The following is a 24711-nucleotide window of genomic DNA, read 5'->3' as shown; positions in this document are numbered from 1 at the left end:
ACTTAATGGCAAGCACATAAATACCTGTCATCTGAATTCCCCCATATAACACCAGGCAGGCTGAAGCAAGTGTCTGCCCCAGCTCAGTGTGGAGAGAGGAACAGGGTCAGGTAGTGCTTTGCTGGACACGTTGGTGGACTTCCCATCCCAGCAAGCGTGAGAGGTCCTGAGGAGAGCAAAGTAAGAATGCTGAAATACCCAGCTTTCACATCCCATTTGGTAGGAAGTGTTCAGAGGAGTGAAGAACAATTTCCCCTTTAGCACCCTGTCAATATGTCATCCTCCACTGTGGCTCTGTTCACAAACAAGAAACAAACTTAAGTTTGTGAGGATACAGCAGAAATTATTCCTGCTCTGGAAACTCTTCGAAGCTATTGCTGAGCTGTGTGCTGGCAGGGGATTTAATGACAAGTGTGGCTGTACTCAGTGGCAGTGCTGCAGGTGAGGCAGAGGCACACGTGGGAGATTCCTCCTTGCTGAATGAATTGCAATGAAGCCCCTGCCCTGCTGTGCCAGGGGTAACAGGCACAGTGCTCTGGTGGCAGCCTGCAGAGAGCCTTCCCTGGTAGATGCAGGCTAACAAATGCATCTTCTTTGTACTGCAGAAATGGGGGGAGGAAGAGAAGAAAACACCAAGTCTGGGTAAATGCTAACAGGTTTGCTGCTGTTATAGGGGGAAAAAGCCTTATACTGTTATGTGCTTCCTTATGTCAGTTTTATTGTTTCTATATAACCTAATCAGCTGTGGACAAGACATGGCTCCCAACAAGCTGTTAAACACCACTGACATTTGTGGCAGGAAGCACGTAATGAGCAGAGCTGGAGGTAGCTGAGCTGCACAGTGTTAATTGATATTTCACTCCTCAGCTATTCCTCGTTTGCTCTTTGTGTGACAGAAGGTCAGAGCAGATTTCCTCACGGCTGTGGGTGAGGTCTCTGTGAGGGAGAATCCTGCACCAATGGATGTGCAGAGTAGCAGGTAAAGAAGTGGGACATGGTCGGCATATGAGGGTGACAGTCCTGAGGATAATTAGGGATGCAGCATGGCCAGCCAAATGGTAAGAGAGAAATCAGGGCTAAAAGAAATCACACAGTGTAAACCTGCTGGTTTTAACTTGCTTTTTGGGGGGTTGTATGTGGCGCTTAAGATTAGCAGACTTCAAGCTGTTTCCCTAAGTAGGTAAAAATTTCCCAAAAATTTCCCAGAAAATTACTGGGAAAAAACGAGTGGAATAAAACTTGAGATTGTTTTCAGACCTCAGCTTTCAGGAAAACATTAAATAGGAGATTTTTAACAGTGATGATAGTTAGCAACCCTTTGAAGTCTATATCTGTGCTAGTAATTTGCTAAACTAAAGTTTATGGTTCGTAACCTTAGTAAGAAAAACCCTGAGACTGCCAACCATGGTGTTCTGAATACGTATTTTTAAACATGCTAAGGCAAACAAAAGTAGGCCATGGTTCATCTTCCTTTCTGGTTTCTGGGCACTTACACAGAAATTATTTCTTTAGGTCTTTGGGCCCCAGGCCTTAATCTTAACAGGATTGGGAACATCCCCATGAGTCCAGCCTTTCTCTGACCAGGAGAGGCAAGTAATTGATGAGAGCTTGAGGCTTTGACAATGTGAGTATGTCTGTCTGCCCATCCCTGTGGCATCTTGTTTGGACTGCTCTGATTTTGTGCCCAGTAACTGTCATGGATGCAATGAGAGGAGCTTGGCAGGCTAGTTATTAGTGTTTAGACAGTTTTCTTCCTGAAGTGATATGTCTAAAGACTGTGCAAAATTACAAAATTTTCATAGTCTTACCTTTAAAAAATGTGTCTCTTGTGTTGTAGGACTTGGTTAGGAAATGGTTTGTGTCTTCTGCAGCACAGGTTGGACTGGTCAGAGGTGTTTGTGCTCTTGGGGTCAGGTAGAAGCAACTGGTGTTCTGTGTTTGACTTAATATTCACTGCAGTTCTTTCACAGTATGCTAATTCAAATTCACACTAATTCTAATCAAACTAATTCTGATTGAACTTCTCTTAGTATATCAAGATGCTGTATTTTAGAGGGAGGAATAAACATGTCCTAGGTGTCCTGTACAAGATGATACTCAAATTTCAATTTGAGGAACTATTTTTGAGGGGCTCTTCCACTGCCAGAGGGAAATCTCTTTTGGGGTAGGAGTGTGGGTTGTCCCCCTTCTGGATGTGTGGTGAGACTCTTGCTTTGCAGAACCAGGAATACAAGGGACAACACTGTAAACCAAACCTTTGTCAAGGCTTCTATTGGAACAGATGGCCCACGTGGATGTGATGGGAGGACCTTGTACAGAGGACCTGGGTCACAGTTCTGGGGTTTGGAGTTCAGATCTCCCAGAGGGCAGATGGACAGCTGGTCTGCAAGGAGCAGGAGCCTTTGGCCTCTGCTGTCCTTCATACGGTAATGGATGCATTGCAAAGCAGGGGCTGGTGGTGATTTGGAGAGCCCTGAGAAACCCCTTGCAAGGAAAGAGACTGTAAACATTTTGCTGGAGGTGCTCGATGCCTGTGATTCGGCTGGTTAAGCCACACAGATGTTTGAATGAACTGTGCCTGTGAAACTGTGTGGACTAATCTGATTTGTGGTACCCTGAGCACAGGGTTTTGTAAGACACTGGCAGTTGTGATGTCCTTTATTTATTTTTAAACAATCAATAAATCAATATATGAAGAAGCTTTATTTAGAAGAACATCATGAAGGTGTTTTCTGTTTCATTTTTACTGCTGCCTTTCCTCCTGTCCATGAAAAATTGGTTTCAGGAGTCAGTCTTGCCCTTCAGTTTTGCCATGAACTGCAGACATGGATTGCTATAAATCCATTTATCTCTATTAATATTAATACACAGATATTTTTTCCCTTTCCTGAAAGGGTAAGCAGTGCTTCCTTCCTTCACCTTTTGAGGTAGTACATTTATGTGCAGGGCAATGATTGCTGTCTTGGAAAGCTGCAGCTCATGATTGCTGCGGAGTATTTGGGAGTGAAAATGTCTTGTGAAAACACACTGAGTTCTTTCTCCAATCTTTCTCCATGCATCTTGTTGACTGTCAGAAAGCAAGAGTCAAAATCATCTCTATTCACACATATATAAATATGTATGTAAAGTAATAAATAATAAATACACCTGAGTGCTGGTGTCAGAGGAAAGAAAAATGGCTAAAAAATAGATCCAAATTTCCTGTTTCTTAATAGTTTTATTTAAAGATTGTTTCTAAAGCAAGATTTTAAAGATGTAATTTTTGGGCGGGTTTTTTTGTCTTGATGAAGATCTATTGGAGTGGTATAGTGGGACAGGAAACAATAGAAAATTATTATCTGGTGGTTAGGAAAGGGGACAGCAGAAAGCCAGGAGGTCACACTAAGGTGGAGAATCACACAGCTTGATTTCATAAATGTGTTTTGGTTTTACTACCAGCAATAAAACTAAAAATGTACTCTCTGGTGGAAGCATACCATTTCAGGGATGAATGAAAGGCATAATTAGATCATTTTATAAATTATGGAGCTAGCAGCTCAGCTTGTATTAAGCATTACTTCTGGCAGAGATTAAATTCTCAAACTTTTTATCAACTGTGGTAGTCTGAGAAGCTTTGTTAAATTTTTTAGGATAATATATATAATACTATTCATGTTAGGGCACAGTTCTTTGCATAGTATGTTGCATTGTTTTATCCTGAACTAGAAACTATTGCATATTATTTTGTTACTTTGCTATTTGAAAGTTTGAATTGTTTTCTGTAAGACAGACTTTCCATAAGTGACTGGGTGTCCTGGACTGATGTTTTGACCTTTCTGTGCTGCAGAGGAGCTTGAGGCGAAAACCTTGAAGTCATTGTAAAGAGAGGATTAAAGACTGTTTAATAATAGTATAAAGTAACCTAGATCACCAGTAGGCATTCCTTGTCTCATTCTCTCTAACAAAAGGTCAAAGTTCTGCAGAAAGTTGCCTAGAGATAGCATAAAGAATCACAGTTAATGGACTGTGTGTTTCTGCTGTTTTCCTCCAGTGGTCACTAAATTGAATTTTCATAATAGCATTTTTTTCCCATTATTTTTAAACATAGTTCTGTAAGCACTAGTGAAAAAAACAACTGTCAAAACAGTTCTTACTGCAGAGACTTGCTCTGAGGTTTTATTTGTATTTTGAAATGCATTGCAAAAGTTCACAGAGCATGTGCAAATCAGGCCCAGGGTTATAAATAGCAGGAGATAGCTTATGTGCATTTGCATAGATCTTAAACCAAAGCTCAGAACAAAGGAAAGAACCAGGGAATTGCATTGTTCTTGCTCCTCACTAGGATAGGGTAGACTCAGCTGAGCTCTGGTGGTAACTTCTGTGGGTGATATATGTGTAATATTATGTTTGGAACTGAATTCCAGATCCCTAAGGAGTCTGCTGTGAACAGACTCATTGCTGATGTTGGTTGGGGTTGATTGCTTTATATTTTTTCCATCTTTCTGTGGTTTGGGGAGTATGAAAATTATTCTGTCTCTCCCTGTTTGTTTATTTATTATGGTGGTGTCTGCCCTTTGGACTAGTCTGTTGCTTGGAATAGGTGCCTACCAAGGTCTCTGATACTAGGTTTTTTAATTATTTTCAGGATCCAACAAACCTGGATAAGTTCAATGTCTCAAACTTCTTTCATGTTAAGAACAACATAAAAGTAATTGATCCAGGTAAGGATGAATTGAAGGTAGGCTGAGAAAACACCAACCCAAATATGCAAAATCTGAAGATGATGTTATGGAATTGACTCTGTTTTCTGGAAGGACGTCTCTCAGTGGTTAGCTTACTATGCTCATATCTGATTTTGGGGTTTTTTTAATCTTGTGCAAGCAAGCATTTCTTTCTATTCACCTGGTCAAAGTAAGGGATTTTTGCATCACAGGCCTGGCCATTCAGTGCGGAGATGAAGGACAGAAGTTTATATTGTACCCAACTGTAGTTTGTCTTTATTGTTCTATAAAAATTTTACAAGACTTGAATGGACTTAGATAATTTCTAGTGGTTTCAAATAAATTTTCATGATAGTTGGTTTGATTTTTTTTTCTTGTACATCATATATTTATTGTGCTGTATTTTGGGTTACACTGTCATTAGTGTTATGCATTGCTATTTGTCACTGTGTCTGTAGGAATAAATACAGTTGCTAGACCTTTTTATTTTAAAAAAAAAAAAGTTGAATTAAAAAAAAATTGTGTAATTAGATATGTAATAAGCTGAAGGAGAACAAAATACAGTTTTTCTTTTAATTCTGAGTGATTTAACTTTGTCTTACCTAGATGAAGAAAAAGCAAAATTAGATCCATCTTACTATTTGAAAAATACAAATACAGAGACCCGAGAGACTTTACTGGAGCTTTATAAGGAATTCAAAGGCGATGATATTTTAGCAGCTACTATGAAGGCTCCTGAAAAGAAGAAAGTGGATAAGCTGAATGCAGTAAGTTGACTCAATTTGTAGTTTGGTACTGGTTGACTTCTTCAAGAATGGTAATAGTTGTTTTTCTTTTTAGAGGCCGTATTGCAGTATAAACAAACACTGCTCCTTCTGTTTTCTCTCACACAGAAATTTGTCATAGATGAAAATATGAGAATCATATCAGGATTCCTTAGACATGCATAGTATATGTCAGTGAGTTTCTATTTGTTAAATCATTGCAAATCAACCTAAACATTTGAGAAGTGGAGCACAGTAAGAAGGAAGAATCCTTATGATGTGGTTATGTATGTGTTGGCAGAACCTTTTTCCCAGGTTGTAATCTCTCACTCTGAGTTTGTTTATCATTGCTTCCTGCATTTATTGGCAGAGAGAGCACACTGTAAGGGTAGTGCAAGTGAATAATTTCTAGTGTGGGCAAATACATAAATCATCCACAGCTGCTCCTCCATTTTTTTTTCCACTGGAATGCAGGGGTTTAGTGGAATATTTTAAAGGATGTTCTTCCAGGTGCATGCTCATGGTTGTCAAGAGAAACAATTCATCTGCATCTAGATTTCCTACATCAAAGGCTGTTTGAAACGGGCAAGAGAGAGTATTCTTCTGTCCTTTAATAATTCTGGAATGTGTGTGCCTACTGGCTTTGTTTACCCTTACATGAAAACTAATAGCAGTGCACCATACAGCTTTTAATGAGAGGGCTTAGGGACAGATTAGGGAATGTATGTGACCAAGGAGTAGGATCACAAATGCCCCCTTTTTTGAGACATTGTAGTGTTACAATAAAAAAAAAATGAGTAAGGAGGAGAAAAAAGAGGGCAGAGGCAAGGCTGTGCTCTACACATGTTGGGGAATTGGGATTGTCAGCTTATGACGTGGATGGGCATAGCTGTAAACTTGCTTAGGATGCAGGGAAACCTTATGGAATGAGCATTGACCTGGCCTGGACTCCTTACAGGCATTTCCCTGGAACTGCTAAACTTGTCTCTGGGTTTATTAGCTCTTTGTAATTTACTCCAAAATCCATGTGTGACATTAACATCTCCCATCTGCAGAATTACAGAGCTCAAAATAGACCTTGGGAACCAGGGGACGGTGCCTTTACATGCAGCAGGGCCGGCTGTGGGAGGGGGCTGGTTTGCTCTCCCCCACAGCATCTCTGTGGCTCACTGGATTTTCCTTCCACTCACTCAGCAGCACTGGAGGCTTCTACAGATGTCTTGGCAGAAGTACTCCTTGCCTATCTCCACCCATGGACATACAAATAAATTCTGATAGTAGAATCTTTGCATAGTGATATATTAAACTGTAGTGGAAGCACTAAGCCCCTTTGGCTCAGTGCATGAGCAGCCTTTACTACAGTTTCATCAGAGCAAATCTAGGCAACAGATGGAGAATTATCACTGTGCTGGGTATTTGTTTCTTTCAGTAGGAGCTAGAGCAGAAAGTCTGCCTTCAGAAGGATGACATTGTTTCTAATGCTTGTATAGTATCTTTGGTAGACAAATTCTAAGATCTAATGTCTTTTTCTCTTGCTTTTTCCTCTGCAAACAGGCTCACTATTCCACTGGGGCTGTAAGTGCTTCCTTCACCTCCACTGCAATGGTGCCTGAAACTACCCATGAAGCAGGTACCAGAACTACCTACCTACCAGCTGTTTATTTACTTCCCAGTTTTAAAGTGTGCTCCTTAGCACCCATACATTTATGAGGACTGAAGGAATGCATTGGTAATTGGTCAGTACTGATGCCGTGGAAATGTGTTCCCAGACCAGATATATCCTTACTTTCCAGTGAGCTTATTCTGAAAATAATGGAGCAATTATGATCTAGCTTTGGCTTTGAATGACAGGTACTTCTTTTGAACGGAAATTAATGAGATATTTCTATGCCCAGGGATGACAAAGTGACATATCCCCTTTTCTAAGTTAGGAATGAAATATCTCTCCTCAAATACCATACAAAATCTTGCCCACCTTTTTGGCCTACCCTGCTGTTGGTTAGAACAACAGCAAATTTTGTGGTGGTAACTTTTAGTTTACTGCTTTTCAAGGTTACACAAAAATGCATTTTAATGCAATAAAGTTTTCCTTTTATTCTCCAGCCTAATCACAAATGTATAAGATTTACTTAGTTTGGATATTGGTTAAATAACTGAGTCATTAGTATTTCCAGTTGACAAAATTGGGCACTAAAATTTAGATGTCACATACTTAATCAAAGATTGAACGCATTGCTAAAACTGCGTTTACCAAATTCAGTTCCTTTACTTGGTAAGTTACAGTGATCTGCAGGTGACTGAGTATAGAAAATATCTGTCTAACTGGACATTTTGACAAAATGGGAATGGAAACACCATCGATTGATCCTTTGGTTTGACTTACCAGTAATGTCTCCAGTAACAGCTTCAGTTATTTTCAGAACTGGGTAGGTCTCTGTATGTCAGCAGTTTGTGGTTGACTGATGATTACCTGCTTGGCTTCCAGCACAAGAAGCAATTTGATTTCAAAGTTTGTGGTTGATAGATGTTGCTTGAAAATTATAGTTTGTAATACTGAATGCTTCTGGGATTTAAAATATAGATTATTTGGTTGGTTCTCAAAGAGTTGGTGGTTTACTATAATGGAAAGTGTTTTGCACAGAGATTAATGCGAGGATATCGTAGATGAATTGCAGAGTAGGATCCCTCAAGACCCAGTACCCCAGGAGAAGGGGTCAGACAGTAGAATCTATGAGTTGTTTACTGATGATTTCTAAAGATCAATGAGTAAGCTTACAGAGAGCTAATTACTGTCTTTTGCTTTGATATAGCTGCTATTGAAGAAGATGTTGTGAGATACCAGTATGTGAAGAAGAAGGGATATGTGCGACTTCACACTAATAAAGGAGACCTAAACTTGGAGCTGCACTGTGATATGGTACCGTGCCCCATACTATGAATCTCTGTAGATAACCACCAGAATTGGAGCTGACAGTGGAAATGTCCAAAGAAAGGAATAATGTGTAGTTGCAGTAGATACAGATAGATAACTAGCTTCTAGTTCTTTTGGTGTATTTTCATACATACACAAAACTATGTTGTTAAACCTCTATTTAATTTTATTTATAATACTATATATAAAAATTTATATATATATATATAAATGAATTAACTATATATATTTACACTATATGTGTAAGTGTTCTCTGTAAGTAGTCCCATCATTTTAGTGGACTACCTACAATATGCCAAAGTACATGTTTAGAGCTTCAAAGGGTCAGGATTAATGACCCAAACAATGACAAGGAAGGAAGAGAGAAAAGAGAAGGCAGAGCACAGTGAGACAGTGAGGAGGGAATAATCCAAGGTTACACAGCAGCTTATTGACAGAACCTCACTGAAACCAAGAGCAGTCTGTCAGTCTGCATCCATGTAGTTAAGATCCTCAGAAATATTTAAATTTACTTCTAAAGCCTGAGCTTTATAGAACAAACCTAAATGAAAACCTTAGAATATGTTTTTACTTCCCCTTGTCCCAGTTCTTAAAAGTTCAAGTTTTCAAACACCTTCCCTTTGCCATTAAGAGAAGTTCATTTTAAAAAACAACAGACTGGAGTTTTTTATAGTATATACAGTCTGATTCTGGGGGAACTCAGTGGCTCTTAAAATAATAAACATGGCAAGACTTCTGATAGATGAATGAGTTGTGGTGACAGTGATGTCTCAGACGTCACTGCTTGGGTAGTGTGTTTGCTTATTTATTTGTACAGCCACTTCTATAAAAGGAAAAACGTTTTCAAACCTTCGATTGTTTACTGAGATTTTTGTCTCAGGATATTATAGGCCTGAAAGTTGATATTTTAAAAAGTTGAAGGATGTGAATAGGGGTTTAAATGGTAAAACTTCTGTTTCTTGTGAGCCTCACAAAGTTTAAGGGCAGTGATGCTGGGTAGGAGCTGGGGTGCCTGGTGTGAAATCCAGATGTACTGGGAGAATGCATTCATTGTTGTGTGCAAGAAAGAAAAAGGAGCAAACTGCATAAGCCTTCTGGCTTTTCCTTCTGTTCCCTTCTCTCACATGAGTAAGAAGCAAGATAAGTGTAAACATCTCAAGCTGATCTATGCAAACAGCAAGAGAATCTCCACAGCAGCATATCATGTTAGTAATTCTGTAGGTCTCTGTCATCCCTACAGGTGTTTTCCGTGCTCTTAAATAGTAACACTGTAATAAGGCAAAAAGCAGAGGATGTTAGTACAGCAATATTTAGGGGAAGCGGCAGAACGAGCAGATTGCATTGAATCATTTGTTTTGCCATATGTTCTCAAACTGGCTCCTGGCTAAAGCAGGCTGACTGCAGCTATTCTTATCAGCGTGGGCTTTTTGGCCACATGTGTGACCAGTGTCGCTCAGTCCTCAGGACCCAGCCTCAATTGCTCATTATAAACTTCCTGTATGATATCCATTGTGTTTCCTTTTTTTCCAGATGAATTCCTATTTATCTACCTTTCACACACAAAGCTTCTTCATGTACACACTGGAAGTGCATGCTGTTTTACACAACCAGACATTCTCAAACACTGGCCTCCAGCCATCTGTTCCTTTGTGTCAATTAAACCTGTGTGAATTAAGCAGACCTTTGGCACTGCAGAGGGGAAAAAGATATATATTTAGAATAAATAGGAAAAACTTGCTGCTTTAGGGAGGTGTTCACAACATCCACCTTCGGTCATCATCCTCGGTCTTTGAAATCAGTTCTTTCTGGGAGGCACTTGTTTTTCTCCCTTTACTAAATAAGGAGTTTGTGCTTTCTAACTTTGGTTTTCCTGAATCACACTGAGGTTAGCTCAGTGCAGACAGAGCAAACATCTTACAAACATATAGCACATGCAGAGGTCACAAACATATACACAGATCAGCTACAATGAGACTGAAAAACAAAGAAATTGGGGAAGTGCCAAAATTTAAACATTGTTAAACACTTCCAGTTCACCCTGCTTGTGAATATGCATGGCAATAGTCTTAATCATATGCCAAGTTTTTATCAACTTTTCTGCCTTATCCAGTGCACAGGCTGGACCAGTCCTAGGAGCTAATTGGAACTGGTTTATGTACAGAATTTGGTTTTCCTGTCAAAGCGTAGAATGTGGGTAAGGTCCTTGAATGCCGTCAGGGGGAACAGGACTGTACCATAATGCTCACTCAAAGTGCACAGGGGTTTTTTTTAATTGCTCAGGGATATCCTGTGCTCTGGTTGTTATGGAAGCCACCCTGGCAGTGATCATATTTTCCCAGTACTGGAAGTATATGATTGTGAAATGCTTAAGGAAGCTTGAGGATGATGTTGCTGTATAAATATGACAGATAAATACCTGTGTCCAGAGGTAGGACTTGCAACATTTAAATTACATTTCAAAATAGTCTTATGTTTAGATTTCAATACATGCTTTGAGGTGAAGTCTCTTCACTAAAATAGAGAGCAGCAAGTGACATACTCGCTATCTTAAATGGTGTGTGTACTGAGTTTTCAGTTGGATTTTCATGCCTCTTGTCTGTGTTTAAGCAAAATATTTTTGCAGTTGTGCTGTCAACACTCTGCACTGCTTCTGAAATCTGCCCAGTATCTGTTGCCTTCAATACTCTCCTTGGGTGCTCATTCCCTGTCCCTTCACAGCTCTGTTGTCTCCTTTCTTTCCCATTTTTTATGAGCTGTTTGGCAGTATAAATTGTCTGTAGCTCAGTCTATATGTACATGTGGAAACCTTTGTTTAAAAATAAATATAGTGTTCTTCATATACTAGTACTTTAAGGTGCCAGTCAATAAGATTGATAGTGATGAAGTTCATCCTAGCACCAAAAACCTAATCAAGAAATGTTTTGTATTGATCCAGGGCAGGAAATCAGTGTTGCAGTGTGATTGAAGTCATCAGTTACTTTGTGACAGGATTCAGAAAGAGCATGAAATAGGACTAGAATCCAGATTTTTTCAGTGTTTGAAATCACTTGTTCAGAGCACCAGAAACTTCACTTAGGTTCCAGAAGGATGATGTGTGGTTTAAATCATTGACCTGAAAAAAGGCAATAAAAAGACTTTGGAAGATAAGCTGGATTTTTTCCCACCCTTTTGAATTTGTGCCTCAGATGAGCAAAGGTACAGTACCCTTCTCTCTTGGGATCATTGCAATGTGCCTACTGCTTTTTTTTGGTCATTTGTTTTTCTTCCAATCCTCCTATTCAGATACAGTATGTTCCTCCTAATGGGAACTAATCAGATGGCCATTGGTAGGGATGTTTTCCAGGAAGCTGAGATCAGCTGTGCATAAGCAACATTTGTTGTATATACTAATTGGATAAAAATTTACAAAAATTCTACTTGCCAGAAGTAATTCTGGGAACTACAGAAGATGTAACAACATCCAACAAGTGTTATTCTTTCAGTTTTAGTCTTATGCATGTCAAACACGTAAATTCTGAAGAAATAACTGATGAAAGGCAATTAATATAATTTCTTGTATTTTATTTACTGTGATTTTTGTAGTCTCCTCAAGTTCTTTTAGCTGCTTTAATCAGGGTGTTGCTGGGAACAGCTGCATATTATCCATGTGTATTCTACTGTATTAGTCACTATAGTGATGGAGTTGTACCTTGTAGGTGGTGGAGCAACCATTTTTAAAAATATATATCTACATATGAATAAATATGTAAATATAATGCTCCCAAAGATCCTGTCAAAATGATGAACACGTGGTTTGATGTTCTATCTCCCTTCTCTACTGCGTGGGTCCTCTGCATACAAGTGGTCACTGGGGTGATGATCTGGTGATTCAGCACATGCCAAGAGCTGTAATCAAATACTTATCTGTAGCTGCCATGGCAGGTTTTATAAATTCACTTGTCTCCCTCAGGTTTAATACTTTAAGGTTTAAGGGCAAGATGGCAAAACAAAGAAGAATGTGAGACGGATTTCAAAGCTCCATCTGACACTCCACAAATGCTTTTTGATGTTTTAGGGCCTGGCAAACTCTGCTTAATAAAGATGTCTTGGCATAGCTTTCCAAAGAAGCTGTTACTCTACAAACATTGATGTTTTAATCTTTTTAGGCCTTCTGACCTGTTAAATATGCCTGTGATCTCTAAATGTGTAATCCAGCCCCTGTTCTTTGAAATCATCTCTCCTTTTGTGAGAGGGACTGTTCTGAAGATCAGAATCCTGTAAACTTCTTATCCATTTCCAGTGCCAAAGAAGTGAGTTGCTGAAAAAATCCTTTGACCTCCTGGCATGATGAGGTTCTCCAGTCTTCCCAAATCTCTCATTTTCTTTCTGATTTAAACCTCCATTCTACTTGCTTTCTGTCAACATGATAATGGCACTGTCTGGGAAATAACTGGCTGATGTTTCACCAGTATCTGTTCACTCGATAATAGGATCAGAGGGATGAAATACAGTGGTCTTGGCATGGTTGTAATGGCTTTTTTAATATTTTTTCATCAAAATAGGCAATTATAGGAAGAGCTGCAACTCTCAGCTTTGAGAGTTCTTGTCAGCAGAAGCTAAGAACAAAGCTGTGATCTTCCAGTAGAAGAAGAGCTGGATAAAAATTGTTAGAGAGGATGTTGTTACTTCTTGGTGTGCTTTTTCGTCAAAGTGGTACAATAGCAGGCAGATCTATTGCTCTTTGGGGCTGAGAGTAGGATGGCTCTATGCAGCCATCTTGATGAACAGGTCAACTTCTAGGTTGTTCTAAGTGATTGGAAGCTGATATTTTAATAGTTTTAACTTTGGGGGCATAACACTCTATCCTGGTTTAACTCCAGTCAGCAACTAAGCCTCACACAGCCACTCACTCCCCAACCAGTGGGATGGGGGAGAGGATCAGAAAAGGGGAAAACTTGTGGGCTGAGGTAATGGCAGTTTAACAAGTAAAGCAAAAGCTGCACACACAAGCAGAGCAAAATAAGGAATTAATTCATCATTTCCCAAGGGCAGGCTGGTGTTCAGCCATCCCCAGGAAAGCTGGGCTCCATCACCATAATGTTTACTTGGGAAGACAAACATTATCCTTTTGAATGTCCCACCTTCCTCCTTATTCCCGTGGCTTTACATGCTAAGCCACCTCCCCATGAACCTGTCCCTGCTGCCCCAGGCTGTCTGTGTCTTTTCCTGGCAGCCTTTGGCACTGAGTAATTGGTGGAAAGGCATTTTGCACATTTGGACCCTTTCTGCCTCCCTAGCTGCCCTGGCGCGCTGGTTCTGGGAAGGGAATTGATTGTTATTGGATCATGCCCCTTGATTTTTGACATTTGCAGACATGAGGTGCAGACATGAGGTGCAGATATGAGGTGCAGACATCCCATACCAGCTGTGTCTGCCACTTAGTGATCCCAAACCCCGAGCATGAGGTGGATGGTTTGGAGTTACACAGCTGCTGCTCTTCATCTTTCTCTGATGTGTTTCTTGTTTGTACCTTGGCTGCTCTGATGAGAGTGCGGTGACCTTGGGAGGTTGACAGCTTCTCGGTCTAGTGTGGAAGTTGTTACAAGTTACATCTTCTGAAAAGGTGGAATTTATGTGCAGGCAGTTGCAGATTGATGAAGTGCCAGGGAGCTGCCATGGGACCTGCATTACTCCAAGTTTTAAGCTGCTGGAGGTTGCTTGAGTGCATCCTCATTTAGACTGTACCTACTTGTGCTGTCCTGCTTACCAGTCCATCCTTATCAGCACCCAGCCCTGCACTGTGCTCTCTGACAAGCTCCTTAACCCTTGGGTGACGACAAATTTGGATGGGTCAGTGGCGTGGGGAGAGGATTGTTTTCTTTTCTACCACTGCAGTAAATGTAAATACAAGCTAGAGGAAAAGTAGTAACTGTGGCTGACTCTGCCTCTGGAGAACTAGTAGTTAACATTGACAAATTAGATGAGTGAACTAGATGCCTTGTTTAATTTGAGTTGTGCTCAGCTAAACTGATTGATTGTCCCTGTGTTTGCAAAAATGTGAGAAGTAAAACTGAAGTGTGTCATCTTTTTACTGGCATCTTGTCTAAGCTGAGCATCTTGCTTAGACTTCAAAAAAGTTTTCAGTAGCATCATGAACGTCAGTATTGTGGAATTAGATGCCTTTTAAAAGTGAAATTTAGCTATCTGCTGAAGTCTTTGCTAAATAGCTGATTAAATTACAGTGAGTTTCTGCGTAATGAGAATGCATTAATTCTGCTCTTTGTTCTAAGTGAACTTGGAGGCTTTGAGGTAGCAAAATAGGCAAATATTTACTATCAAGTCAACAATCTATTACCCAAGGCATAGTTAGCTTGTTCTGATTCTTTTTTATTATCAGTAGGAGTCTGGCTGAGTGTTTTACCCCACAGTGCCCCAATGCTTTCATGTTTCCCAGTGCTCATTCTCTGGAACTGTGCTCTTCTGATCACAGATCACAAATTGCCCGAACGCGTTTGCTCGTGGTATAACCAGACTGAGAATTGTGTGCCTTAGATGAACTGTGGCTTTCTTGAACTGAACCACCATAGGCAGCTGTTGTTTGCCACCATCACCTGTCACTGGCTCAGACCCTCTCACACACTGGGGAGCTGTTAGCAGGAAAGTGGAGCTGGCAGGGAGTGGTGTTTAGGTCTGGAGTAAACGTTTCTTCTCTAGGAAATGTCATGGGCTTCCCACAGTGAAATTCTTCCTATGCTCTTGCAGTGGGCTTTGTGGAGTTTTGGGTTTTCTTGTCCCTCTTGCTGTGAAACAAATGGAATGTGCTCATAGTTCATTGGTGCAAAGTGAAATGGGGTAGTTTAACTGGCCTTGCAGAAGAACAGTGTTGGACGCTGAAACATTTATATGTCCAGTTTCTTTCCATGGCTTAGAGGAGGGAACAGACACTTGCACCTGATAGATGGCGATTCCTGAAATTGTACCATTACAGTTAGCTCTGACTAAGCCCCAAATAAAGCCAAGCTTTTATTGCTGAGTTCTCGTCTGTGTGATGGGTGGGCTGAGTACTACAGATTGAAAGGTTGGGGGAAACTGAGTTTAAACCTTACCAAATCACCTCTTCATGGGCTCACGCTGAATGAACAATTACAAGATTGAAAATGCTCTATGTGAAAGTACGTAAATGGATTAAAGCAAAACAAAATCCACCTTGCATTTTAAAGGAGATCTATGTTAAGAAAATGGAAGGCTTTGTTTGAAGCTTTAGAAATTTCCATCACTTGTTCATGCCTCTTAGTAGTAGGATTCTGGCATTTATGTGATAAGATAAAGGCTGTAGAATGCAATTTTAATTTGAGAGGAATGAGCTTTTCATTATTTCCTGCTTTGAAACATAGGGTTAATGAGCAGATAGCAAGGCTCTGTAGTTTAGTCCCACTACTACAGTTCATCCAATTTAGAGAGAAAAAAAGAAATAAAAGGGAAGTGGAATTAGCACAAGAAAATTATACAGATGTGCGAATGACAGCTTCTGAATGCTTAGTGTGAAATTTCCCTTCAAGGTTCATGCACATCCTCAAGGGATGGAGCATTTTGAAATGATTAGCTCTTCACATAGTAAAGCCTTTTTCCTCGCAGTCATGGCAACAACTCAGGAGCTCTCCCCTCTTTTCCCATCTCCTGCACCTTGGCAACAGGAGTGCTGCAGGTTTTTCATCTCCTCCTGTTTGGTTCTTTGCTGCCCAGTACAGATTCTGAGTTAAGGTAACTTTTACAAATGTAATGACCCATTGTAACTAATGAGAAAGGACAGCTGCAGACTGGTTGGTCCCACCCTACAGGTCTCGGGATAAAGCAGGAGAGATGAATTTTACCTGGCTTGGAGCCACCCTTGCTGGCAAAATGGAAACTGAAATTGGCTCAGATAAAAGCTGCATTTATCCTAGAAGTTTGTAGTAAGCAGTTAGAGGTTTTTTTCTGTTTTGCTTTGGTTTTCTAAATTGTATATTCCTTTCTTCAATGTTCACCCAGTATTGTGATTTCACAGTCTTCTGTCACTGCTATTTTTGCAGGGTCATTCTTTGTAGCAATCTCTTTAACTCTGAAATTTGTCTGGGCACAGTAACTGGTAGAGTGCTGGTGTTTCCATGCAGAGTTACCTACTAAGTGTGTTAGCTAAATGGAGACTTAAACCTACTTAGAAAACCATTGGGCTGTGGCCCCATTAAATATATATATCTGTGAGCCAAGCAAAGCATTTGTGGCATCTTCTGGGATAAGTACTCTTCTGGATTCCTGTCTCAAAGCATTTATTAAAATTTTACTGCTTGTCTTGGGTGTGAATTTTCAGCAGTTGAAAGACAGTTATCTGGCATCTACAAAATAAATAGGGAGTGCACAGTTGGAGCAGGTGACTCATTTTTGGTATAAATAAGATTTTTTTCTTACGATTTGTCATTTGGAAAGAGAAGTGTCTTTAAGCTGAAGGACATCATAGAGACACTGCATTCACTTACATGGTCCCAACTTGACCTAAGAAAAGGAGGATTTCTCAGGGCTGTCCTGCCACACTCTTTAGTCAGAAACCTTCCACAATTTTAAAATTTCCCTTTTTAGGACTATCACTGCATCATTCTGAGAAGATATTGCAGTAGGTTTAAAGCAATGTTTTCTGTTGGTGGGTTTCAGATCAGGTTAACACGGTGGCATTTTTCCCTCAACTTCCTTGCATATAGGTCTAAGACATAGTCAGCAGAATAAAATAATTTAAGTCATTTCTGCATAATGTAAAAGGGATAAAGAGGGAAAAGTTAGCTGTTGCTGTTGAGGCCAGTTTAAGACAAAACCAGCCAGAACTAAACAGAGAGCCTGAAGCACAGAGTCAGTGGTGAGACAACAAGAAACCGGCGTTACCTCCTGCATTTCCAGGTGCCTTGACCATCCCCTCCTCCTTCAGAAATGGTATGAGGCAAGTGGTGTGCAGGAAGTTTCTGAAGAAGGAGACAGCTTTGCATTCAGAGACTGGGAGTCTAACATCTGCCACAAGATCTTACATCAAATAACAAAGTCAGGTTTGTGTATGTGTATTTGTCATCAGTGTTTGTAGCTGGAACAAAGACTTCAAAGACTGGCCTTGTTTGTATGGTCAGTGCAGAGCACAACTTCATTACTGAGGATCTGCACCTTCCCCATAAACCTCAAGCCTTTTTCTCCTGCTTTGGACAGAATGCTCCTTTTAAAAAATCCCTGAAATGTGCTTGGCAGTGTGAGATTTGGCAAGAACATTAACTGCTTTGAATAAATCAGATAATCTGAGCCAGATATTCTAGACCTACTGCATAACTGAAACTGGGGTTTATTACTGATTAAATGCAAATCTTCTTATTTGTGTCTACTAAAAAGCACTGTAAAAGGTAGTGGTAATGTTGCTAAGGAACTGTTTACCTGCCAAATGTATCTCTGTGATGCATGAGGTGACCATGGGAACCAATTTGGTGGCAATTATTTAAAGAAAACCTTGCAGTGGAATGATTATTGCATGTATACTGAATATTTCTGAAGTTGCATTTGAAAAGCTTATTTCTGGGAAAGGGTATAATAGCTAGAAATCCATTTAGAGAGAAGGGTCAGCACAGGTCCTGCATAAAAAATACATTACTAGAGCCAGGTTTTTTGATGTATATTTTATAATCATGTTTTGAAAATAAATAGGAAATCTGTATTGGGTTATCAACTTTGTGCAAATTTAAAATGGTTTGGTGTCTATTCCTAGGGGACTCAGTCTTTTGCCTGGTTTCATTTTTTGTAAAAAAATAATTACAGGTTGCTATATTCCCCCTCGAGAACTTATTAACTATGTCTCTCTCTCCAAAGAGTGCTTGGCTCTCATGAGATAAAGTGCCTTAGGCTAAAAGCTGCTGATTCCATTTCTGATTCATAAAGAAATTTTTTTAACTTATTTTTATCCTTACTGACATTTTTCACATTTTCATTTTCACTAATAGCAAAACACTAGGATCAAGGCTGTTATGATATTGTCTTACAAAGGAAGCATGTGCTGCACAAGTGATTCTGCAGGAGTTGAATTTTACTAGAGAGGTTAAGTACAAAGATTATTTTAAAGCATATATGTTGAATTCAAAGGAAAAGAATTCACATTGACTATAAACATTGAAGAAGTAGGAAAACCTCCTGTTGCTTGATACAATTTTAATGGAATATAGTTATTTATGAGTTGCCCTCAGGATGCCACCAAAATACGTGTCTTGGTGACATTCTACCATAAAGCCATTATGGTACCACTACCATTTAGCTCAGTAATGAATTCTGTAGGAAATCTGAAATAATGGCTGGTGTAAGATTAGAATTTGCTAATTTTTTCACTTATGGCCCAGCTGACAACTGTCATCTGAGTAGAGTAATTAAGAAGGAATCAATATAGAGAATTTGTAATGATGGGTACAGTTTGTTTGGAAAATTAAGAGACATTTCAGTGTAAATAAAGCGGGATGAGAATGATTGTGTTTCAGATGAGAAAATACAGAAACTGAAGTTCTGTCGGGTTCGACATGAATACTTGTATGGACTGGCTTTTCAAGACATAGAGATTATTTCATCCTTAAATTATTATAATCAGGCTGGCCTTGGATTTTTTGCTTTTAAGTCACATCAGGTTGCATGGCTTAGTCTCTGTCTCTCAGCAGCTCCCAGACCAAGAGTGATGTCACACCAGTGCAAAGTGAATCACTGCCTTTCACAAAAACAAGTCTTGTGTGTCTTCACTTACAGCCATTGCAGCTCATACTGGGGCTTTACTTGCCAGCACATACAACAATAAGGATATTTTTAAGGCCTGTGAGAACTCAGATGTATTCTTTTGTAAAACTGGAATAGATTTATGCACATAATCCACAGTGGGGCTGGAAAACATGTCCAAGTATAGAAAACAGGCTGTTTCTGGACTTGTGTTTGTATGTCTGAAGGTATTTTAGTATTGCAGGGAAGAAAATCCATACAATTACAGTGGAAGGATGATTAGGTGGACAGTAAAGTTTTTCAGAAGGTACTGTTTGAATATCATGGCTCATAAATTCACTAAATAACTTTAATTTGCACTGTAAAAGTGAATTAGAAGTTGGCAGTATATTTAGCATCTTTTTTTTTTATTTAGAGTTTTGAAAATGATTTGGTTTTTTTTATTTTTCCTGTGTTCCAGTGACTTGGGTCAGTCCCATTGTTACTTCCAAGTGGTGAAGAGGACTGAATGCTTCTCTTCCAGTTAGTTTCAATGTGCTCACTTTGAAATAGTGGAGCAGAGAAGTCAGGTTTTTTCTCACTCTGTAAATCAACATTTTTCAGTGCTAGAAACCCGTTTGGAACAGGATTGTGATGCGCTGCTGGAACTAAGTTACTTGCAAGTCTTTGAGCTTACCTGTGTTCACCATCATGATGTCAGCTGGGAACTCCCGTTACCTGAGCTAATGTTCAACGCTTCTTTGTGCTAATTGGAACATCTGAGTTTAATTTATTTAACACAGTGTGTGTCTCTCTAGTGTACCTTAAAAGAACATATATTACAGGCTGTTTTCTGTAGACAGAGCCTCCGTCCTCCTTGAGTCCTCCATGTTTGTTTCTTTGTAAGGCACAAATGAAAAGTGATTCTTGTAACCACTGTCATGATTGTTTAAAAGTTGTGCTTAATTAAAACTTCCTGTTGTCTTTCAGACACCCCGAACATGTGAAAACTTTATCAAATTGTGCAAGAAGAACTATTATGATGGAACAATTTTTCACCGATCAATTCGGAATTTTGTGGTGAGTGTTAAAAAACTCCTGTGTAATGCACAATATGTGATGTACTCAAAATATCAGACACATTTAATTTACCTCAGGTTTAGGTTTTTCCATGCATGACAACTTGCACTAGATGTATATTAAATATACCTTCAGAATTAGGGTTGTCATAACCTATGCCATGTGTCCTTACTGGTCTTACTAACAATTGTCTCTGACTAATGTTGTCACTCAGAACATCACTGCATTCAGCACTGCATTTGCTGGTGTTCCAGACAAAGCCTTGAAGAGTCATTGCCTTGGCTCTTGTTATCTTCCCCAAGATGTGGGTGGGTGGTTAATGAACAGAAGGAGAGAGAGGGAAATGCTAATTTGGATAAGTAATTCTGTGGCCTGTTGAAATCCCATTCAGATGAAACTTAAGCAAGCATCTGAATTTCTATTTCCTTTCCTAGTGTGCTCCAGCACTGGGTGCCCAGGTTTTCTTGTGAAGGATTTAAAGAACACCTTGTGTTCCTGAATGTGTCTTTGGTAGTCAAAGATCTTTATTTACAGAGTTACAGTCCAGGCAGCTTAGGATATTGTAGCTGCCCTGTAACTTCCTTTCAGAAGAATTAACAACCTGATCCTGAAGACAGAGCATATCTCACAGAGAACATCACTGGATGTTACATTCCATCCTGTCATCCTACAAAAACCTTTCTTTCTTTTGACAGCCCTGTATATCTCAGTTCATAGTTAAATTCACAACTAAAATTGTCCTTCTGTGCTATTATTTTGAAACTGGTTGTGTCACTCTCCCTCCACTGGCATGAGAGTATTGAATATTATTTCTGTAGGTCCTGCATGTACAGCGATTAATACATGTAATTAATTTTGTTACTGAAATATTGGTTTCACATGAGGATTTTTCCTACTGAAGATAGTGAGTGGGATACAGATTCAGATACAAAAAATATTCCATATTCCCTCTTTTCTTGCCTTCCCATCTTGTGGAGGGTTGGTAGCAAAACGTAAAGCCTTTTCAGTTCCAAAAGCAGTGCATCGTCAGTTTAAAAGCAGGTTCTGATTCAGCACATAATAAAAAGGATGATCTGGTTAACTCATTTGAGACTGGTTATTTTCCCTATTTACCCATAAAAGACCTATTATTTTTATAAAACTGCCATTCTGCTTATGGATAAGCAATGCCGGGGATGACAACCAGCTGATAAAGGCAGCTCCAAATAAGTAGTAATGGTTTCCTTGTTGCTGACTTGTCAACATAACACAGTATAGAAGGCAGAAAATTGAGCAGAATTGGCTTTTATGGTTTGTATTTGATGTCTTTCACACAGACACATATGTAAAATCGATTTCATTTTAATTCTGCAGATCCAAGGAGGTGATCCGACTGGAACAGGAACAGGTGAGGTTAAGTTTGAGTCAAGTAAACTGTTCTCACTTCATGGGCTCGGTTGTTAGATTTACTTCCAGACAATTTTAATTTAAAATTCTCTAAATTATGATATGTGGTACATTGTGTTTACTTTAAAACAGAGGTTTCATTAATATATTTTTATGACCATGTTGACTATGTTCAAAATTTCATCTGTATATTCTCAGTCTAAAGCTTGGGCACTCTTCCATGCAGAATTCTTGCGGTTCTTGCTTCTTTATTCTTTCAGAAAATAAATAAATGAAAACTGTAACGGTTTTACAGCTGATCTTCCAGGGCAAAAAACAAAGGAAGAAACACATTCATGCAAAGTTGCTTTCAAATTCAGTGTTAATGAAATACTCGAGACCTGCCTTGGAATTGGTGATTGGCCAGACACCATCTGTTCTCCCAGCTAGTTGCCTTGTAAAGCCCATGCTGCTCTTTTTCTAACTTTTAGGGATCCCTGTTACAAAATTCTTCCACCTGTTCTTCCTCCCTTAGTTGGAGATCTGGTAACAGTCATATCAGGAATGGTCAGGAGGCAGAGCAGTTGAAGGGTGTCAGAGCATTGCCCACCACAGGAGATGTGTCATGTAATACCTCTGGTCACTGCTGTAAATTTGCTCATTTTCCACTTGCACCTTGTATCTGCCCACTTGAGGCTGTCACCAGCATACCCAGCTCCTCACCTGCTTAAATACTTTAGCTCTATTTGCTTTGTAAATAATGTTAGTGTGAGTTGCTCAACAGCTTTTCTTGTAGTGTATGTGATAATCAACAGTTGCAGGATTTGAGACTAGTTGAAGGCTCAGTGCTTCGATGGCAAAAACCCATTAACAAGAATTGTTACCATCTATGCTTGGACTGTCAAATGCAATTTGATTTTTTTATAAGGAAAGTTTTGGTTCAAATCCCAAAAGACATAATTAGGAACATCTTTTGAAATGAGAAATTAAAGAGGTGTCAGGAGACAGGAGTGATTTAATGGGTTGACTCAGACACCTCTCACCCTTGCAGGGTGGAGTTCAGATCCTGCTGTGGAATGAAAATTAACTTGCTGGTGTCATTCCTGTTTCTGTTTGTGCAAACAGCAGAATTGCTGTAAGACAGCAGAGTTAACAGGGGCAGAGGACTGGCATCACTGCTGCACTGAAAGGCAAGACTCAGCTCCACTGGCTTTGCCAGTAGGAAGTGAAATGCTAATAAGCGCATAGGAGGAAAATCCTCCTATGTATATTTTTTCACTTAAAAAAGGGAGTCTAATGACCTCTAGTATTTTCCATCTTGTTTTCCTCCTTGTCATTCTTAATTAAATATGAATATATCGCAGGCAAGATGTCTCGCAAACATCTGTCAGGACTATTAAAGTTCTAATAAAATGAACAGTGTGCACTCAAATAGACATGAGTCTTGCAGATTTTTAGAGACTGGCTGCAATTAGTGTAGAGTCCAAATGGTGCAAATGTCTTCTTTGCATCTGAATGGTTTTTATTTTTTGAAGACAGTTGAATTTTATATGTCCTTACCTAATTGCTTGTTGAATATGATAATATCACAAGAAAACCTAGATGGAGAGCCTGGTGGGCTGCTAGATTGCTCTTGAACTGTCATGTCTTTGTATTTAATACTTCAATGAAGCTGCTTAGACAGTTCACAGAGTGCAAGTAGTCTGTCAGGATTTGTTCCTGACTACCAGATAAATCCAGGGCACTTGACTGTGAGGCAGAAATTCCACTTGTGTGTCTCAAGGTAAGAAGATGGCCAGAAGGTGTAAGAAAGTGGCCAGATCTGAGCCTTGATGTTCTGTTGGCAGCAGGGCAGCCAGAGGAGGGTTCAGCTCGGCAGCACTGCTTGAGCAGGGCAGATGGACTGATGCTTTCTTGGGCTCCCATGCTGTAAAAATCTTGCTCCATTGGTTTATGAATTATTAATGTGATTGCAGGCATTCACTTTAGGAAAGCTCTGCAGTGAAGCACTGGGATTCAGTACTTTGTACCTTTTTTGCCTGTGGCCTGTTTGTAATTTGCAGGATAAATTCCCCTTTTTTATTTCTTCTGCTGGAAGGGATTTCAGTATTTCTTTGACTCACTGCTTCTTAGAAGGGGAAAAAAAAAGATGCACCTTTGAAAGCTAAAAAAGTCTGTAAGATTAAATGGGCTTTAGAAGTAAATAACTTGACTTCTGTAATATCAGAGAAGCATATGAGAACAGAACAGGGCTTTCTTCCCAGATACTTCAATTGGCAATAGGGAGGACTATTTAGAGGTTACCCTTTAAATGTCAATATTATAAACTGTTTCTATTAGAGCCTGTTGTAGGAAGACTTCAGAACAAAAAGAGCATATTTTGTTTCCTCATCCACACAGAACCTTCTGCTTTAACTGATGGTTTCTAGCTAAGATATTTGGCCCTTTTGTTTGTTTTTTTGGAAAAAAAACCCCAAAAAACAAACTTTTCCAAACCTATACATGGAAGATACATTAAGCCTGTATACATTTTTCTTCTATTTATTTAATTATTTCTGTTCATTACTTCAGGAAGTAGAACAGACTGGTTCGAATATCTTCCCACCATTTGGTTTCTGTCATCTGACATTCATCCCATGTGTCAGGGTGTCAGGTTTATGGTTGCAGCCCCCAGATGCTGAGATGATCACCCACTCCATTGCTAACTAAGCCCAGGACTGTTCATCTTCTGGGTGGATTTGGGCACAATTAGTACAACATGACATAAAGTTACTTGTCACACGTACACAGACTGCAACTGTGCTCTTGGCTCACCTGGATTAAGTGTGCTTGTGTTTTGGAAACAGTTCACAGAGGTAAATGTCAAGCTGGTTGTCACTGACCATCCTCTCCCATGGCTACTCTAGCTGAACTGTCCTCTTTGTAAGCAGTACTGACCCTTATTTTGTTGTTTGTTATTCAGCTCCCCAATATGTCCTTTTTGAGTCTCTTTTGGACTGTCATAAAAGTAAATGTGACCCAGCAGGCACGTGAAGGACAACTAATTCCTGGTACTCAGCAGTTAACCTTGGAATGGAGCAGAGCGGAAATTAGCATTATGGCATCTGGGAGCTGAGATACCACCCTGGGAAAAGAGTGGGGAATAGAGTTTTACCTTAGC

At 39.5% G+C, this 24711-nt stretch overlaps 1 protein-coding gene across 1 annotated transcript in view; it reads left to right on the top strand.

The window, feature by feature from the left end:
* PPIL2 (peptidylprolyl isomerase like 2) overlaps window positions 1–24711 on the top strand; it is a 67820-nt gene that overhangs the window by 21942 nt on the left and 21167 nt on the right. Inside the window, exons 9-14 of the mRNA XM_048322877.1 lie at window positions 4625–4700; window positions 5307–5467; window positions 7019–7094; window positions 8275–8381; window positions 20097–20186; window positions 21540–21573. Coding sequence (XP_048178834.1) covers window positions 4625–4700; window positions 5307–5467; window positions 7019–7094; window positions 8275–8381; window positions 20097–20186; window positions 21540–21573 — 544 coding nt within the window. The remainder of the gene's footprint in view (window positions 1–4624; window positions 4701–5306; window positions 5468–7018; window positions 7095–8274; window positions 8382–20096; window positions 20187–21539; window positions 21574–24711) is intronic.

This window comes from Corvus hawaiiensis, chromosome 18 (genome assembly GCF_020740725.1).
Source record: "Corvus hawaiiensis isolate bCorHaw1 chromosome 18, bCorHaw1.pri.cur, whole genome shotgun sequence".
Lineage (NCBI taxonomy): Eukaryota > Metazoa > Chordata > Aves > Passeriformes > Corvidae > Corvus > Corvus hawaiiensis.
This window is presented reverse-complemented; position numbering and strand designations above follow the sequence as displayed.